A 20,466-nucleotide genomic window follows, 5' to 3' on the forward strand; every position below is an offset into this window, starting at 1 on the left:
ACTGGGGGCATTTGGGATTTAAATAAACAAAATAATAAATTAATAAAAATGTAGAAAGAAAGAAAGAGAGAGAGAGAGAGAGAGAGAGAGAGAAAGAAAGAAAGAAAGAAAGAAAGAAAGAAAGAAAGAAAGAAAGAAAGAAAGAAAGAAAGAAAGAAAGAAAGAAAACCACTACTCAACTCTAGCATATAAGACCTGGTGTGTTCAAAGGTCAAATCGTCTCATTTCCTGAAATCAAGGAATTAATGTGAGTTACTTAAAAATTCAATTTTAGGAGCTAAATATTTTTCCCCAGAGTAGTCTAAGACAAATAAAATATACTTGTACTCTGAATATCATCCTCGCACTATTCAGTTGAGTGAGACCTTTGGTTTGCAACGATACCTGGCAAAAGAACTGGAAGCTATTTATGTGACTTGTCTGTATCATTCAGCTTTAGGGTTCAGCGATTTGAAGAACTCAGTGTACTTTGACTCTTAAATAAGGAGGCCACTTCCAATCATATCCCTAGTTCTATTACTAATGTACTATGTGGCTTCGTGCCTATCTTTCCCCATCCCTAAGAATCTGTTCTGTCATGTGTAAGGTGAAAAAGTTATTAGGTGATCGAAAGTGTATTTTAGTCTGCCAGGAAATGAATCTAAGAAAACCCTGCTCTCAAAAACAATGGGCAAGAAAGAGCCACACAATCTAAATCATCAATTATGTATATTCTTTTCCTAATTATGTATATTTTCCTAAATAATCAATTATGTATATTCTTCTCATTCTAAACACACACATACAAGGTGGGGGTGGTGATTGGAATCAGAGCAAAGTAAGCCTCTATTCAAGAAAATTTATAAGACGAATAACTCTAACAAATCACAAGCAAAAGGAAAGTTGTAAGAAAACCTATATATTGACTATACAATATATATGTGTATATATGTATATATGGCTATATAATATATACATATATATGGCTACTTCAAACTATAATTATAAAACTGTGTAGATGTGACACATATAGTTAACAAAGCCTCATATATTCACTACCCAGCCAAAGTCTGCAAGAAGTTAGATGCTTGAGAATCATTTCATCAGATTGCTATGTATACATTCTAATTGGACCCTCATATAACGAAAGAAACAAAATACTTGTAAGCACTATAAATCTTATCATAGAATATTATAATTAATTTTCTTTTAACTATTATAATTTAATTATACATGTGCCTAAGAGGTCTTATCATTTAAAAATAAAGATGAAGCTGAGATGCTTAGAAATGAAACAGAGTGCCATGGATTTATTTCAAAAATTATACAACAGAAAGGAGGAAAACAGGGATATAGATAAAATAAGATATCCTTAATAGCTGAATCTGGGTGATGGATATACAGAGTTCTTATGCTACATCCTTCATTTAATTTTTTATATGCACACTAGAAAAGGTCTTGCATAATACAAATTTATTCAAGAGGAAAAGTCATAACAGACACAGTCAGTTCCCAAAATGACCAATCCTTCTCCCTGCAAATGGTGCTCTCTTTTAAGGGTAGTCTGCTTTTTCTTTCTCCATCAGCAGCATTTTATCTGTAATTTAAAAGATATACTTCAACATAGTACAATGTCCTAGAATTCTTTAATGCCACGGTTAAAACGAAACCATTATGTAATGTGGCAATAAGAAAGAAAAACAATTTCCTTGTCAAATCATCATATACTATCTTAAAACACTTAAAATACAAAAATAAACTAAAAATGAATATAACTTAACTGCATCAGTGTCACTATGCAAATAGAGCAGCTATCAGCAGCTTGATGCATACAGACAAAATGATAATTACACCAAAATCACATCTAATGGTAATTTTAGTAAACTGCTGATTCTAAGATGCTTCCAGAATGTAGATAACAACCTGAAAAAGAACAGTGCCCTCAGAACTAATGAGAATTTTTTTCATAGGTTTCCTTTAGTTTGTATGGGTATTCTCATACATTTATGACTATTATAATCAGGAATCCATACATTTATGCTCTAGAAGTGAATAGTTATATTTAAAAGACTAAAAGAGAACTTTTTGCCAACACTATCTCCAGTCAACAAAGTTTTACTTATAAGCATGACAGAGTGTAAAAATTATTTCTCATGAGCTAGAAGTGTACAAGATATAACTATTGACTGTTACTAATACACAGTCAGTCACACAGCCCTCTATGAGCAGATAGAAGGCTATAGCACTGGAAAAGTGAAAATCAGTAAAGTGAATAAAGCAAAACTATGAATCTCGAAATATGAAACAGAAGGTACATACAAATCATCTACTATTTGCTCTAGTTACAAATCAGTTAACTTGAATCTATTCAGCCTTTAAAGAGATGAAAGGGCATAAAAGATAGGTAGGCTATGCTATAATATATCTAATATACTTAGACAAACACCTTTAAAGGGCAGCTTTTAATGTCAACTAGGAACATATTAATATAGCCTGGAAAGGCAGAAACTATAGAAGGTGGTAAGTAGAAAAGGCCAGGCACGGTGATGCAGAACTTTAATCCCAGAACTCAAGAGACAGAGCAAGAGGGCCAGGAGTCCCTAGCCTGCCTCAGTTACATTCATGTCTACCAAGAATACCTGAGACTATCTCCAAACAGTATAAAGGGAAGCTGAAGAAGACTGTAATCTCATATTATTAACAAATACAGATATGTTTATAGATAAACACATCAGCACAAAAGATTTACAGTAATGTGTTAGATTATCAGTGATGATTACGGAGTGGGAGAATAATGTAAGGTAATTTTTGCTTTGCTTTTCTGCACATTCTAATTTCTATAACACTGCTTCTGAAAAGGAGATATTATTACAAAAATAAGAATCTAGTAAACCTAATAGCCCTGAACCTTCCAAATGGCAGCACAAGCCCAAGACTGTCTTACATCTCCCCCATTAGATAATAGAATCTTGTTGACTGATTCCAATTATATTGCCTTGAATAAAACTTTCACAAAAGATGTTGTCAAAACATCTGAAAGCACAAAGAAATGGGACTTCTTTGAGTTTACAGAACAGGCTGTACAACTCTCTTTGTGTTTGCTTACTGATAAACACATGTATGAATGGTGGAATTAGGTATGACATTTTCTTTCATTGTAGTTTTCCCCTAATGGTGAGATTGCTGGAGAGGAAACCATTATTGATCTCCTATCTCTAATTAATGAAAACTACAGGCACAAAAATACTAGGTAACTAAGAACCCCAAACTGGCAGATGTCTATTTTTACCTATTATTAACCTAGAAAATAGACAAGAAGCAAGAATATATTAAAAAGGTACACATATAATCATCATATACATTATCATGCAACAATTGGCAAGGATAATTACGTATATTTAAAAGCATGTGAATTTTCTTTTTCCCCCATATAAGTTTTCTAAACATTATTAACCATTTATTATCTACATTGTCTAAATATATAGTTATAAGAGTTTTAAAACATGTAAAAATTTTGGATATAGTTACTGTGATGAATACTTTGAGTAGCAACCATCGGAATTAGAAACACCTAGAATTATAAAGATCACCTCTGAGTGTTTCTGTCAGGCCATTTCCATGGAGTATTAACTAAATACTAACAACATCCCATAACTTTATGACACATGTGAAGTAAGGGGAAATATGGGCAAAACCCACTAAACTCTCTTCTTTAGCCTACGTCCTTCTCTCCCTCCATCTCTGCCTCTTTCCCTTTCTTAATCCTTATCACTATGATATGAGGTGTGCTGTTTCGCCATGGGCATCCCCTCCCATTCTACTATGATCAAGTGATAGGCCAAAAGAAATATTTTCTCCCACAGTTTATTTTGTTCAAGTCCTTTGCCATAGTGATGAAAGACTAATAAGTAATGTGGACATTTGGTCAGCCTACACTGAATGGAGCTTAAGTAATCAATATTTTGCCCCATTTGCTTTCTTTAGGTATTTTTTCCTGAAGCCTCTGAAAATAGATTAATCCCTAAATTTTTAGCATTCGTATTCAAAGACAAAGCAAAATTTCCTAGTACACCATAACAAAATTTTCATGTATCAGAAAATTTGCAATAATTCCATACCATCTAATATCTACACCATACTCAAATTTTCTCAAGTGTCAAAGAAAAAGAAAAGTCTTTTAAACTAAGTTTTTCACATGGAGCTAAAAAGTCCATGCACTGCATTTGCATCATAGGATCCCTACCTCTTTTTTCCCATAATACAGACATTTTTTGAAACATCTTATAGAATGTCACCCATTTTTGTAACCTTTTGTTTCTTAGTTTGAACATGTTACACATTTCCTAGTTTATACTCTTTCAAATTCAAAGACATGTAGTGGCAACTTTCATCATTATTGGTCATGCTAAGATTGATTAATGATTTAAGGCAGTATCTGTCACAGAGCCACATTGTAAAGATACACATTGTCCATTTATAATTAGTAGCCTGAAACAATACATTGAAATGACCCCTTGTTACTCACTATTACTTTTGGTTTTGATCAGTACTTAAAACAGAGTAGTGCCATTGCAAACTAATGATTTGCTGTCATTCCCACATTCATTAACAGGTGTTCTTCTAAATGAAGAGCTTTTCTTTCTTTACCCACTCCCACATAACTTTCTGCTTCTTCGATGTGTTATTAGCTAATATTGATGTTCAGGTTCCCCAAATGTCATTAGTATTGTAACCATTGAGCAATTTCCTTTCTTTGTGCTAAAATTTACCCAAGAATCACTGTGTGTTTTCCAATCCCAGATCCAGGATGAACACTTTTCTAAGCCACTCCATTCCCCCTTGAAAACTTGTGAATTCAAAGTAAAGGGGAAAGATGTTCCCCTTTAACATAAATATTACAAGATTTCTTTCCTCATTTCTTTTTCCTTTTTCTTTTTTTAATCGGATATTTTACTTATTTAATTTCAAATGTTATCCCCTTTCCGGGTTTACCCTCCAGAAACCCCCTATCCTATCCCCCTCCCCCTGCTTCTGACTGTATTCTCCCACCTACCCACCCACTCCCACCTCCCTGCCCTCACATTCCTCTACACTGGGGCATCAATCCTTCACAGGACTAAGGGCCTCCCTTCTCATTGATGTCTGAAAAAACCATCCTCCACTACATATACAGCTGGAGCCATAGGTCCATCCATGTGTACCCTTTGGTTGGTGGCTTAGTCCCTGGAAGCTCTGGAGGGGGTCTGGTTGGTTGATATTGTTGTTCTTCCTATGGGGGTTTCAAACCCCTTCAGCTCCTTCAGTCCTTCCTCAAATTCCTCCATTGAGGACCCTGTGATCAGTCCAATCTGTATTTGTCCGACTCTGGCAAAGCCTCTTAGGAGACAGCTACATCATGAACTCTTAGTTTATGTTAAATTAGTATATACACACATATAAATATTTATGCATAGTTGTTCCTTCCTTGTAAAATATGTATTTTAGATAATATTTATATAATTACTAATAAACCTATTGGATGATACTTAAAATGTCTTTGTAGTTCTTATTTTTCAAGGCTGTTTCATTAAGGATGAGTCAAAGGCATGTGCTCACACCTTTGTTGAAATAGCTGCTTTCTCTGTGTGCTTCTACTATCAACTTGGTAAGCATTCATCTATTTATTCAGTATACTGTTTTAGGGTTCCTAATATGTGCTTTGTTTTAATTTTAATTTTGGATTTGTGCAAATTAGTATTGATTTGAAATAAAAACTATATTGGAGGTAACTTAAAGGAATCTAATTCTTATCCCTTAACCCTTCATACCTTTAATACCTTTCTCCATGTATAGCCATTGTCATAGTTTTCATAACTCTGTTGAGGTATATCTACTATAAAGTTCCCCATTTGAAAGGGTATTGTTCAATGACTTTTAGTATATTCATAGAGAGATGTAACTGTCACCAGTGTCTAATTCCAAAAACTTTCATTATACCATAAAGGAACACCACATCCAATACCAGTGACTCTTTATTAGAATGCAATATTTTGTCTATCCATTTATATGGTGATAGGTGATTGATTTATACCTTTGAATAACTATGGATAGTCCCATTATAAATATTTGTAAGGTTTTGTCTGGACATTTGTTTTTATTTATCGTGGGTTTATGTCCAGGAAATAGAATTCCTGAATCATGTAGAAACCTATAATTAATTTGGGGAATATTTTTGAGACAGGGTCTCTTTGTGTAGAGTTGGCTGCCCTGGAACTTGCTCTGTAGACTAGGCTCACTTGGACCTCACCTGCCTCTGCCTCCAAGTGCTAGGATTAAAGTATTTTTCAAACTCAGATTGTGCTTCATTTGACAAATTTTAACATGTGTATGTATTATGTTTTTAATTTTTATCTGTTAGGAAAAAACACTAGAATATTACATCCTCTGATTTATGAATTAAGTCTTTTGTTCTTACTTATTTTATAGCCTAATATGTATAAGGCATCCCATGGGAAAAAAACTGCATAGACATACTTATTCATTTTTATGACTTCAGAATTCTACATGGTTGAGTATATTCTTATTCACCCAACAAATATTCATTGCTGGACATTTGTACTGCGTCCAATTTTTATTATTAAAATTATGCTGCACAGACCAACAATGCACATATACTGCTTTGTGTTTGTATGACTAGAACTTCAAGTCTCTGAAGAAAGAAATCAAAGAAGATCTCAGAAGATGGATAGATCTCCCACACTCATGGACTGGGAGAATTAATATAGTAAAAATGGCCATCTTGCAGAAAGCAATCTACAGATTCAAAGAAACCCCCATCAAAATTCCAACTCAATTCTTCATAGAGTTAGAAAGAACAATTTCTAAATTCATCTGGAATTACAAAAAACCCAGGATAGTGAAAACTATTATCAACAATAAAAGTATTTCTGGTGGAATCACAATCCCTGACCTCAAGCTGTACTACAGAGAAATACTGATAAAAACTGCATGGTATTGGTACAGTGAAAGGCAGGTAGATCAGTGGAATAGTAGTGAAGACCCAGAAATGAACCCACACACCTATTGTCACTTGATCTCTGACAAAGGAGCTAAAAGCATTTAGTGCATAAAAGGCAGCATTTTCAACAAATGGTGCTGGTTCAACTTGAGGTTATCATGTAGAAGAATGCAAATCGATCCATTCAATCAAGGACCTCCACATAAAACCATATACACTAAAACTAATAGAAAAGAAAGTTGGGAAGAGCCTCAAGCACATAGGCACAGGGAAAATTTTCCTGAACAGAATACCAATAGCTTATGCTCTAAGAGCAATAATTGACAAATAGGACCTCATAAAATTGCAAAGCTTCTGTAAGGCAAAGGACACTGTCAACAGGAAAAAATGGCAATCAACAGATTGGGAAGATCTTTACCAATCCTACATCCATTAGGGGGCTAATATCCAATATATACAAAGAACTCAAGAAGTTAGACTCCAGAGAAACAAATAACCCTATTAAAAATGGGGTACAGAGCTAAATAAAGAATTTTCACCCTAGGAATACCGTATGGCTGAGAAGCACCTAAAGAAATGTTCAATATCCTTAGTCATCAGGGAAATGAAAATCAAAACAACCCTGAGATTGCACCTCAAACCAGTCAGAATGGCTAAGATCAAAAACTCAGGTGACAGTAGATGTTGATGAGGATGTGGAGAAAGTGAAACACTCCTCCACTGCTGGTGGGATTGCAAGCTGGCATAACCACTCTGGAAATCAATTTGGCCTTTCCTCAGAAAATTGGACCCACCTATACCACTCCTGGTCATATACCCAGAAGATGTTCCAATATGTTACAAGGACACATGTTCATAGCAGCCTTATTTATAATAACCAGAGGCTGGAAAGAACCCAGATGTCCTTCAACAGAGGAATGGATACAGAAAATGTAGTGTATTTACCCAATGCAGTACGACTCAGCTATTAAAAGCAATGAATTCATGAAATTCTTAGGCAAATGGAGGGAACTAGAAAATATCATTCTGAGTGAGGTAACCCAATCACAAAAGAACACACATGGTATGCACTCACTGATAAGTGGATATTAACCCAGAAGCTCAGAATACCCAAGACACAATTCACAGACCACATGAAGATCAAGAAGAACCAAAGTGTGGATACTTAGGTCCTTCTTAGAAAGGGGATCAAAATTCCCATGGGAGGAGATACAGAGACACAGTGTAGAACAGAGACTGAAGGGAAGACCATCCAGAGACTACAAGACCTGGAGATCCATCCCATACACAGTTACCAAACCCAGACACTATTGTTGATACCAACAAGTGCATACTGTCAGGAGCTTGCTACAGCTGTCTCCTGAGAGGCACCGCTAGTGCATGACAAATACCGAAGAGGACACTCTAAGCCAACCAATGGTCTGAGCACAGGGTCCCCAACTGAGGAGCTAGAGAAAGGACCCAAGGAGATGAAGGGGTTTGCAGCCCCATAGGAGGAACAATATGAACCAACCAGCACCCCAGAGCTTCCAGGGACTTAACCACCAACCAAAGAGTACACATGGAGGGACCCATGGCTCCAGCTGCATATGTAGCAGAGGATGGCCTTGTTAAGACATCAATGAGAAAAAAGGCCCTTGGTTCCGAGAAGGCTGGATACCCCAGTGTAGGGGAATGATAGGACAGGGAAGCCAGAGTAGGTGGGTCGGTGAGCAGGAGGAGGGAAGATGGGGTATGGAGTTTTTAGAGGGGAAATGTGGAAAGGAGATATCATTCAAAATGTAAATAAAGAAAATATCTAATAAAAAAGATACATCACAGGGGCATCCAAGAAAGTCCTTAGTCATAGATCTCACTATCACTAAACGCCTGAATTTTTGGTGTTCAGATTCTCTCTAGATATGATTCAATATAGCATTGATGAACTTCAGGATTGTGTAGATAGACTTTTTTGCTCATCATATTCTTTTAATGTTTTTTAATTGTATATTTTGATTTTCTATATTCTTTGCTTACATTCAAAATGATTTCCCCTTTTCCAGTTCCCCCTCCCCATATGTCCCATAAACCTTCTTCTCTCCACTCATTCTCCAATCACCTCCCTCCTTTTTCTCTGTCCTTATATTCCCCTCCAATGCTAGATCAATCCTTTCCAGGATCAGGACCCTCTCCATACTTCTTCATGGGAGTCATTTGTTATGTGATTTGTGCCTTGGGTATTCAAAGCTTCTGGGCTAATTAATATCCACTTATCAGAGATTGCATTCCATGTGTATTCTTTTGTGATTGGGTTACCTCACTTAGGATGATATTTTCCAGATCAAACCATTTGCCTAAAAATTTTGTGAATTCATTGTTTCTAATTGCTGAGTAGTATTCCATTGTGTAAATATACCACATTTTCTGTATCCATTCCTCCTTTGAGGGACGTCTGGGTTCTTTCCAGCTTCTGGCTATTATAAATAAGGCTGCTATGAACATATGGAGCATGTGTCTTTATTGCATGCCGGGGAATCCTTTGGGTATATGCCCAGGAGAGGTATAGCAGGGTCCTCCGGAAGTATCATGTCCAGTTTTCTGAGGAACTGCCAGACTGATTTCCAAAGTGGTTGTAAAATCTGACAACCCCACCAGCAGTGGAGGAGTGTTCCTCTTTATCCACATCCTCACCAACACCTGCTGTCTCCTGAGTTTTTAACCTTAGCCATTCTGACTGGTTTGAGGTGAAATCTCAGGGTTGTTTTGATTTGCATTTCCCTAATGACTAATGATATTGAGCATTTCTTAAGGTGTTTCTCAGCCATCCGAATTTTTTCAGGTAAAAATTCTTTGTTTAGATCTGTACCCCATTTTTAATAGGGTTATTTGGTTCTCTGGGTTCTAACTTCTTGAGTTCTTTGTATATATTGAATATTAGCCCACTATCAGATGAAGGGTTGGTGAATATCCTTTCCCAATTTGTTGGTTGCTGATTTGTCCTTTTGACAGTGTCCTTTGTCTTACAGAAACTTTGGAATTTTATGAGGTCCCATTTGTTAATTCTTGATCTTAGAGCATAAGCTATTGGTGTTCTGTTCAGGAACTTTCCCCCTGTGCCCATGTCCTCAAGGGTCTTCCCCAGTTTCTTTTCTATTAGTTTCAGTGTGTCTGGTTTTACATGGAGGTCCTTGATCCACTTGGAGTTGAGCTTAGTACAAAGAGAGAAGAATGGATCAATTCTCAATCTTCTGCATGCTGACCTCCAGTTGAACCAGCACCATTTGTTGAAAAGGCTTTTTTTCCACTGGATGTTTTTGGCTCCTTTGTCGAAGATCAAGTGACAATAGGTGTGTGGATTCATTTCTGGGTTTTCAATTCTATTCCATTGGTCCACTTGCCTGTCACTGTGCCAATACCATGCAGTTTTTAACACTATTGCTCTGTGGTATTGCTTGAGGTCTGGGATACTGATTCCCCCAAAAGTTCTTTTACTATTGAGAATAGTTTTAGCTATCCTGAGTTTTTTGTTATTCCAGATGAATTTGAGAATTGCTTTTTCTAACTCTGTGAAGAACTGAGTTGGGATTTTGATGGGGATTGTGTTGAAACTGTAGATTGCTTTTGGCAAGGTGGCCATTTTAACTATATTAATCCTGCCAAACCACGAGCATGGCAGAATTTTCCATTTTCTGAGGTCTTCTTCGATTTCCTTCTTCAGAGACCTGAAGTTCTTGTCGTATAGATCTTTCACTTTTTGGCTAGAGTCACACCAAGATACTTTATATTGTTTGTGGCTACTGTGAAGGGTGTAATTTCCCTAACTTCTTTCTCAGCCTGCTTATCTGAACCCAAATCTCAATTAGCAGCATGTCCTGGATACCCCAACACTCCAGAAAAACAAGATTTGGATTTAAAATCACTGGTCATGATGCTGTTATAGGATCACATGAAGGACATAAATAAATCTCTTAAAGAAATTCAGGAGAAAATGGATCAAAAGTTAGAAGCCCTTACAAGGGAAACACAAAAATCACTGAAATAAATTCAGGAGAATTCAGAAGCCAATAAGGAGGAAACAAAAAAATCACTTAAAGAAATACAGCAGAACTTTGGTCAACAGGCTGAGGTCATGAAAGAGGAAAAACAAAAATCTCTTAAAGAATTACAGGAAAGCACAAACAAGCAAGTGAAGGAGCTAAACAAAATCATCCAGGATCTAAAATCAGAAGTAGAAACAACTAAGAAATCTCAAAGGGAGACAACTTTGGAGATAGAAAACCTTGGGAAGAAATCAGGGACCATAGATGCAAATATCAATAACAGAATACAAGAGATAGAAGAAAGAATCTCAGATGCTGAAAATACCATAGAAACCATGGACTCAACAGTTAAAGAAAATGCAAAATGCAAAAAGCTTGTAACCCAAAACATCCAGGAAATCCAGGACACAATGAGAAGACCAAACCTAAGGATTATAGGCATAGATGAGAGTGAAGATTTACAACTTAAAGGGCCATCAAATATCTTCAATAAAATTATGGAAGAAAACTTCCCTAACCTAAAGAGAGAGATGCCCATGAATATACAAGAAGCCTACAGAACTCCAAACAGACTGGACCAAAACAGAAATACCTCCTGTCACATTGTAATCAAAACCCCAAATATACTAAACAAAGAAAGAATATTAAAGGCAGTAAGAGAAAAAGGGCAAGTAACATATAAAGGAAGACCTATCAGAATCACACCAGATTTCTCACCAGAGACTATGAAAGCTAAAAGATCCTAGGCAGATCTCATGCAGACTCTAAGAGAACACAAATGCCAGCCAAAACTACTATACCCAGCAAAACACTCAATCACCACTGATGGAGAAACTAAGATATTCCATGACAAAACCAAGCTTACCCAATATCTTTCCACAAACCCAGCCCTACAAAGGATAATAGGAGGAAAACACCAACACAAGAAGGGAAACTTCACCCTAGAAAAAGCAAGATAGTAACCTTCTTTCATCAAACCCAAAAGAAGATAAACCAATCAAATTTTAAAAAAAACACATCAAAAATGACAGGAAGTAATAATCACTATTATTTAATATCTCTTAACAACAATGGGCTCAATGCCCCAATAAAAAGACATAGACTAACAGACTGGATACGTAAACAGGACCCTACATTTTGCTGCATACAGGAAACACACCTCAGTGTTAAAGACAAACACTACCTTAGAGTAAAAGACTGGAAGACAATTTTACAAGCAAATGGTCTCAGGAAACAAGCTGGAGTAGCCATTTTAATATCAGATAAAATTGACTTTCAACCCAAAGTCATCAAAAGAGACTCTGAGGGACACTTCTTGCTGGTCAAAGGAAAAATACAACAAGAAGAACTCTCAATCCTGAACATCTATGCTCCAAATGCAAGGGCACCCTCTTTCGTAAAAGAAACTTTACTGAAGCTCAAAGCACACATTGCACCTAACACAATAATTGTGGGTGACTTCAATACTGCAGTTTCCTCAATGGATCAGGAAAACAGAAACTGAACAGGGACACAGTGAAATTAATTGAAGCTTTGGACCAATTAGATTTAACAGATATATATAGAACATTCTATCCTAAAACAAAAGAATATACCTGTTTCTCAGAACCTCATGGTACCTTCTCCAAAATTGACCATATAATTGGTCACAAGACAGACCTCAACAAATATAAGAAGATTGAAATAATCCCATGCCTCCTATCTGATCACTATGGAGTAAAAGTGGTCTTCAATAGCAACAGAAACAACAGAAAACCCACATACACGTGGAAACTGAACAATACTCTACTCAATGGTACCTTGGTCAAGGAAGAAATAAAGAAAGAAATCAGAGACTTTTTAGAATTTAATGAAATGAAGACACAACATACCCAAATCTATGGGACACTATGAAAGCAGCGCTAAGAGGAAAACTCATAGCCCTGAGTGCCTCCAAAAAGAAAATGGAGAGAGCATACACTAGCAGCTTAATGACACACCTGAAAGCCCTGGAACAAAAAGAAGCTATTTCACTGCTCATCATATTTTTAATATGCATTATATTTTTAAGCTTATCTACACAATACTACTTAAAATATAAGGAGATGTCTTGAGAGTGACAAAACAATCAAATGAGCTAGCAATGGAACCAAAATAAGCACCCCAAGATTGATAACTTCTGAAAAGCATGCTTTCTGTCTTTGTTTCAGTCCAAGCAAGTTAATCTTTGTTCATAAGATTTGAAACTTTTCCATGAAACATCATCACGGAACATGTCTTAGTTAGGGTTTCATTGCTGTGAACAGACACTGTGACCATGGAAACTCTTATACTGGGACAACATTTAATTGAAATTGCTTACAGGTTCAGAGGTGCAGTTCATTATCATCAATGTGGCTTTCTTGTCTATCTCTGAAACACAGCCTCTTTTTGCTCTCGAAAACACTTCCCAGAAGATTTCACCTCAGTGATGCTGGTCTGTCCTTAATCACCACTAATTTCTTAGCTCCAGCTAACCAGCATCAATAGTCCCAGTTATTCCCTTCTATTCTGGACTCTAAAGTCAGAGCCACATGGCTGAAGCTGCTGAGTTCTGCTGCTTCCTGGGACTGGAACATGGTTCCCTTATTCTATTATACTATTTCCAGCTTTCTGTTTTCCAGTTCCTTCACTGCCTAAATTTAGCTGTCCTGGAATTTGTTCTGTAAACTGACCTTGAACTCAGAGATCTGAGTTCAGAATTCAGGCTCTGTCCCCTGAATGCTAAATGCCACTATTCCTCAAGATCCAGATCAAAAGCCTATGTCCTCCATTTCTGGATTCTAGTTCATTCCAGATTGAAGGGCCAAATGAAAACAACAATAATAATTGTTGCCTAGTAACAACTATTAGACAACTATAAGGCCTAGATACAACTATACCTTGTTCAATGTCAAATACATAAACAGTAAGTTTAGCTGGGCAGGATCTTGCCCCAAAGTCACCACTCCCTTAGTATATTTATCTTCTTGAACTTTAGCTTCAAGAAAGGCTTTAGCTTTAAGAAGGGCTTTAGCTTCATTATACTTCCGGGTACTCTTTTATTACTTGAGCCATACAGTTTTTTCTTTCTTTCTAAGCTTGCTACACTTCATCAAAATGTTCGTCATGAGACTAAACCAGAGCACAGAGTCTAGATTGGGTTGTTTTGAGACTTCCTTTGTCAATGCAATTAATTTGATTCTCTTCACCTTAGCCTCAGGCAGATTCTACAGACAAGGACAAAAAGCAGCCACATTCTTCACCAAAAATATCACATGAACAGTCTCTCCACTACATACTAAAATTCTTCTCTTCTAGAACTTCTAGAACCAGGATTCCACAGTTCAAATCACCTTCAGCAACAGAGTCTTCCATATTCCTAGTAGGATAGCCCATTAAGCTGCACTTAAAGCAATCCACCACTTTCAAATCCAAAATCCCCAAATCTACATTCTTCCAAACAAAAGCATAGTCGGGCCTATCACAGCAATACCCTAGTCCCTGGTACCAACTTCTGTCTTAGGGTTTCAATGATGTGAAAAGACACCATCACTAATATTGGGACAACATTTATTTGGAAATGGCTTACAGGTTCAGAGGTTCAGTCAATTATCACCAAGGTGGGAGCATGGCAGCATCCAGGCGTATGGTGCAGGAGCTGAGAATTCTATATCTTCATGCAAAGGAAACCAGGAGCAGACTGTTTTCAGGCAGTTATGAGGAGGGTCTCAAAGCCCATCCCCACAGTGGCACATTTCTTCCAACAAGACCACACCTCCTATTAATGCCACTCCTTGGGCCAAGCATATTCAAACCAGCACAGAGCATATATACCTATGCTATGTCTCCTGCCGCCTACCATACCAGGCCAGGTTGACTAGAATCCTAGCATCTCTCCTTTTATCCATTTCTCTCTCCCTCCCTACTTCCTTCCCTCTATCAGTCCATTCCTCTTTTTCTCCATCCCTTCTTTCCCTTTCTTCCTCCCCTCTTCCCCCCTCCTACCTTGCTTCCTTTTCTTCTTTCTTTTGGCAAGGTCTCACTATTTAACATTCCAGTCTGACCTCAAACTGATAATCATTCTACACTATATTTCTAAATATTAGGATTACAGACACACACACACTGTGCCTTGCAAAACTTCACTTAAGAGCTCACTATATGTCATATGCTTTTTCCATATTCAATGACACTCCTACTTCATAGTCATCAGTATTGTCATCATAGAGATGAATAGATAGATGCTCAGAAAGGCAAGCTTGCTATTATACAGCTAAGTAAGTTGTAGAACTGGAATAGAAAACTAGGCTTATCTGACAGTAAAGTCCATGTCTAGTCCTGGTACACAGCATACTTACCCTAATGCTGCCTTTCAGCTAAGACAGTTCTGGGACCTATTGACTCTAGTTGTAATAAATGGGTAATGGCAAAATTGACCTTGCTCAGAGAATATTCAAATGGCCAAGAAAATGTTGGGGAATAGTGTTCAAAGGGTTAAAGGCAGTTTCTCTTTAATCGTATGGTGTGTGTTGCACCCTCAACAGAGACTCTGAAAACCCAGCAGCTACTTACTTTACCAAGTGTTTGATTAGAAGTTCCAGCATCTCCCGGTTCTTTTCTGGTAGCTTATATACTAAGGAGTGAATAGCCCCCAGACGGTAATCCAGGTTATCAGATTCTGGCAGAGAGAACAAAGAGGAATGGTTTAGCTATCAAGTGTCTGGATTATGGAAACTCACATGTCTACAAACAAACACACTTGAACATTGAGAGAGGGAGAAGGGAGAAAGAAGACAAAGAGAAGAAGAGGGAACAGGGGAGAGAGGAAAAGAGAAAGAGAAAGTAAAAAAGATGAAGAGAGGAAACAGGTAAATAAATTGGCACAGACAAAAATAAATGAGAAAAAGCAGAAACAAAACCAAACATGGCAAGGAGAGATTAAAGAGTCAAAGAAACAAAATGCAGGTCTAGAGAGACAAAGGAAAGGGGGGGGGGTAGAAAAGACAGTCTCAGAGGCAGTCAGAATGGCAGTCATATCAGGTTATCTCTAAAGACCCAAGTAGAGCCTCCAGTAAGAAACCTTTCAGCACTATGTCCAATTTTCTGAAGAGCCGCCAAACTGATTTCCAGAGTAGTTGTACCAGCTTGCAATCCTACCAGCAGTGGAGGAGTGTTCCTCTTTCTCCACATCCTCACCAGCATCTGCTGTCCTGTGAGTTTTTTATCTTAGCCATTCTGACTGATGTGATGTGGATTCTCGGGGTTGTTTTGATTTGCATTTCCCTGATGACTGAGGATATTGAACATTTCTTTTTTCTTCTCCGACATTCGATATTCCTCAGTTTAAAATTCTTTGTTTAGCTCTGTACACCATTTTTATTAGATATATTCTTTATTTATATTTCAAATGATTTCCCCTTTCTTGGATCCCCTTCCCCGAAAGTCCCATAAGCCCTCTTCCCTCCCCCTGTTCCCCAATCAACCCCTTCCCACTTCCCTGTCCTGATAATCCCCTACACTGAGCCTTTCCAGAACCAGGGGCCTCTCCTTCCTTCTTCTTGGGCATCATTTGATATGTGAATTGGTTTTTGGGTATTCTGAGCTTCTGGGTTAATATCCGCTTATCAGGGAGTTCATACCAAGTGTGTTCTTTTGTGATTGGGTCATCTCACTCAGAATGGCATTCTCTAGTTCCACCCACATGCCTAAGAATTTCATGAATTCGTTGTTTTTAATAGCTGAGTAGTATTCCATAGTGTAAATATACTACATTTTCTGTATCCATTCCTTCATTGAGGGACATCTGGGTTCTTTCCAGCTTCTAGCTATTATAAATAGGGCTGCTATGAACATAGTGGAGCATGTGTCCTTATTACATAGTGGGGAATCCTCTGGGTATATGCCCAGGCATGGTATAAAGAGGAATTTTCACCTGAGGAATATGGAATAGTTGAGAAGCACCTAAAGAAATGTTCAACATCCTTAGTCATTAGGGAAATGCAAAACAACCCTGAGATTTCACCTCATATCAGTCAGAATGGCTAAGATCAAAAACTCAGAAGACAGCAGGTGCTGGCGAGGATGTGGAGAAAGAAGAACACTCCTCCACTGCTGGTGGGATTGCAAGCTAGTATAACCACTCTGGATATCAGTCTGGCTGTTCTTCAGAAAACTGTACACCATTTTTAATAGGGTCATTTGATTCTCTGAAGTCTAACTTCTTGAGTACTTTGTATATATTGGATATTAGCCCTCTGTTGGATATAGCATTGGATATAGAATGTATTTTTCCCAATCTATTGGTTGCCATTTTGTCTTACTGACAGTGTCCTTTGCCTTACAGAAGCTTTGCAATTTTATGAGGTCCCATTTGTCAATTATTGATCTTAGAGCATAAGCCATTGGTGTCTGTTCAGGAAATTTTCCCCTGTGCCCATGTGTGTTAGGTTCTTCCCCACTTTAACCTGTATAAGTTTCAGTGTGTCTGGTGTTATGTGGAGGTCCTTGATCCACATGGACTTGAACTTTGTACAAGGAGATAAGAATGGGTCGATTTGCATTTTTCTACATGCTGACCATCATGTAGAAAATGTAGAAGCAGCGACTCCTCAGAAAATTGGACACAGTACTACCTGAGGACCAAGCTATACCACTCCTGGGCATATACCCAGAAGATGCTCCAACATGTAATAAGGACACATGCTCCATTATGTTCATAGCAGCCTTATTTATAATAGCCAGAAGCTGGAAAGAACCCAGATGTCCCTCAATGGAGGAGTGGATACAGAAAATGTGGTATATTTACCCAATGGAATACTACTCAGCTATTAAAAACAATGAACTCATGAAATTCTTAGGCAAATGGAGAGACCTAGAAAATAGCATCCTGAGTGAGGTAACCCAATCACAAAGAACACACATGGAATGCACTCACTGATAAGTGGGTATTAACCCAGAAGCTCAGAATACCCAAGATACAATTCACAGACCACATGAATCTCAAGAAGGAAGACCAAAGTATGGGTACTTTGGTTCTTCTGAGAAAGGGGAACAAAATACTCACAGGAACAAATATTGAAACAAAGCATAGAGCAGAGACTGAAGGAAAGGCCATCCAGAGACTGTCCCACCTGGGGATCCATACCATATAAAGTCACCAAACCCAGACACTATTGTGGATGCCAAGAAATGCTTGCTGAAAGGAGCCTGATACGGCTGTCTCCTGAGATGCCCTGCAAGAGCCTTATAAATACAGAGGCAGATGCTCGCAGCCATCCATTGGACTGAGCCTGGGGTCCCCAATGGAGGAGTTAGAGAAAGGACTGAAGGAGCTGAAGGGGTTTGCAACCCTATAGGAAAAACAACAATATCAACCAACCAGACTCCCCAGAGCACCTAGGGACTAAGCCACCAACCAAGGAGTACACATGGCTCTGGGTGCATATGTAGCAGAGGACAGCCTTGTCAGGCATCAATGGGAGGAGAGGTCCTTGGTCCTGTGAAGGCTCGATAGATGCCCCCAGTAGGTGAATCCAGGGCAGGGATGTGGGATTAGGGTGGGTAGAGGAACACCAGCATCAAAGTAGGGAGAGGTAGGATAGGATAAGTTTTTTTTGGGGGGGGGGAACTGGGGAAGGGGATAACATTTGAAATGTAAATAAAGAAAATATCCAATGAAAAAAGGTAAAAAATTACAATCAGTAAAGTAAAAAAAAAAAAAAGAAAGAAAGAAAGAAACATTTCAGCACCTAACACTATGTGTGAAATACTAACATTCCAAAGTTAAACACCTGAAGAGCCCAGAAGCCATACAACATGCCTCAAGTTAACCAGTTTTAAAACCATGCCCCTAACATTGGTTATAAAAATTGAGCTAGCAAACAGAAATATTCTCACTTGGCAGTGGGCAAAATCTAAGCTGACTTTAGGAATTTTTCCCTCAAAGCAGTTTTCCTAGCGTATTGCTCTGAAGTTACTAAGAAACCAGGCCAACACAATTGATATAGTAACCCAAATACTTACTGGCAGCAGAGACGAGATCTTTGTGGAGCTTATAAGTCATGACAGGTTCTGAGAGATTCCTGAAATGGATGGAGAGCATCACTTTTTTTTGGAGGAAGGAGTAACTTTGGACTTAGTTCTAGGGGATGGAAAGCCCCACAACTAAGCCGGATAAGCCACATTTCATGGAAGCTTTACCAGTGGAATCCAAGTTGAACGGAAGATCTGCAAAAATATAGGCTGAGGCTCCTAGCAAAGGTCTCCAGTTAGCTCCACAAAGTGACAGGAAATGAAAACCAGTCCTGTCATTTCTCAAACAGAAACCCTCTAAATCATGAGCATGTGCTTACATGCTGATAGAGCTGAAGAATTTCCAAGGCACTTTCGCACCTGTTCTATTTGATCCTTCCATTGATTCTATGGAGTAGAGCGGGATTGAAACTATGTGATAAGTTATGGGACGGAGCAAAAACCTGTGAAATCACTAACCATAAAAGCAGAAGCTTAGACAAGATCATTTGATGAGATGTTGTACACATTTTCAGCCAGGTTTCTATAGAAAGTAGTGTACATTAATATTTCTACTTTTTAGTCCTGGAATCCCATGGTTTTTACTCTCTTAATTCATTAGAATCTAACTCCCCCTAACTGCTCCAAGGAAACTGTTCTTACTGATATTACCAGTGACTGACTGCCTTGGTGCTACGCACCAAAGCAACTATCATTCCTCACCTTACTTGATCTCGTTGTGGTATCTATGGTCCTTAACAAGCCAACTGTTCGGAATAATGAGAGTTTAAATACCTATCTTAATACTAAAAGATCACAAAATTTGAAAACACTTGGGTCTCAAATACTATAGGGCATAAAGAATGGTAATGAAAAAAAAAAAAAAACCTGAAGGAGCACCATGTGTGCTAGCACATACCTTTAACTCCAGCTTTCCAGAGGCAGAGGCAAGTGGATCTCTGTGAGTTGGAGGTCAGTCTGCTCTAGATAGAAGTTTCAGGCCAGGCTACAAAGTGAGATTCTGCCTCAAAAAATTAATATAATATATATGTAGATGTAGATGTATATAGTGCTTGAAATGTATAAACCACATATACACATATTCAAATATATTTTAAGTAGCATATAGCTATTCCAATAAAAAGGACATTAATTTTATCAGCACTGTATCACCAAATTTTGCTAGTGAATTAATATTTTTCTTATTGCTGTTACATCATTTATCTCCAACGTTGTATTTTCTTCTATAATTCCATTTATATTGATTAAAACACAACAGCACAGTATAGCCTTCTTCTATTTCTGAGCTATATCTATAAGATGAGGGTTTTAAAGCAAAGTGTATTTTTTGAGTAACAAATCTAATCTTCATAAAGTATGTTTTCTAGATCTTAAACTGATGGCACATCACTATAGTTCTAGCATTCAGGACGCTGAACTGGGATGGTTATATCAATTTCT

At 37.7% G+C, this 20,466-nt stretch overlaps 1 protein-coding gene across 1 annotated transcript in view; it reads right to left on the minus strand.

Moving 5' to 3' along the window:
- Positions 1 to 20,466, minus strand: part of Ophn1 (oligophrenin 1) — a 353,532-nt gene that overhangs the window by 65,600 nt on the left and 267,466 nt on the right. Inside the window, exons 17-18 of the mRNA XM_052171168.1 lie at positions 19,018 to 19,076; positions 15,568 to 15,673 (exon numbers count right to left, since the gene is read on the minus strand). Of these exons, the coding sequence (XP_052027128.1) occupies positions 15,568 to 15,673; positions 19,018 to 19,076 (165 nt within the window). The remainder of the gene's footprint in view (positions 1 to 15,567; positions 15,674 to 19,017; positions 19,077 to 20,466) is intronic.

The sequence above is a fragment of the Apodemus sylvaticus genome, chromosome X (genome assembly GCF_947179515.1).
Source record: "Apodemus sylvaticus chromosome X, mApoSyl1.1, whole genome shotgun sequence".
Classification (NCBI taxonomy): Eukaryota; Metazoa; Chordata; class Mammalia; order Rodentia; family Muridae; genus Apodemus; species Apodemus sylvaticus.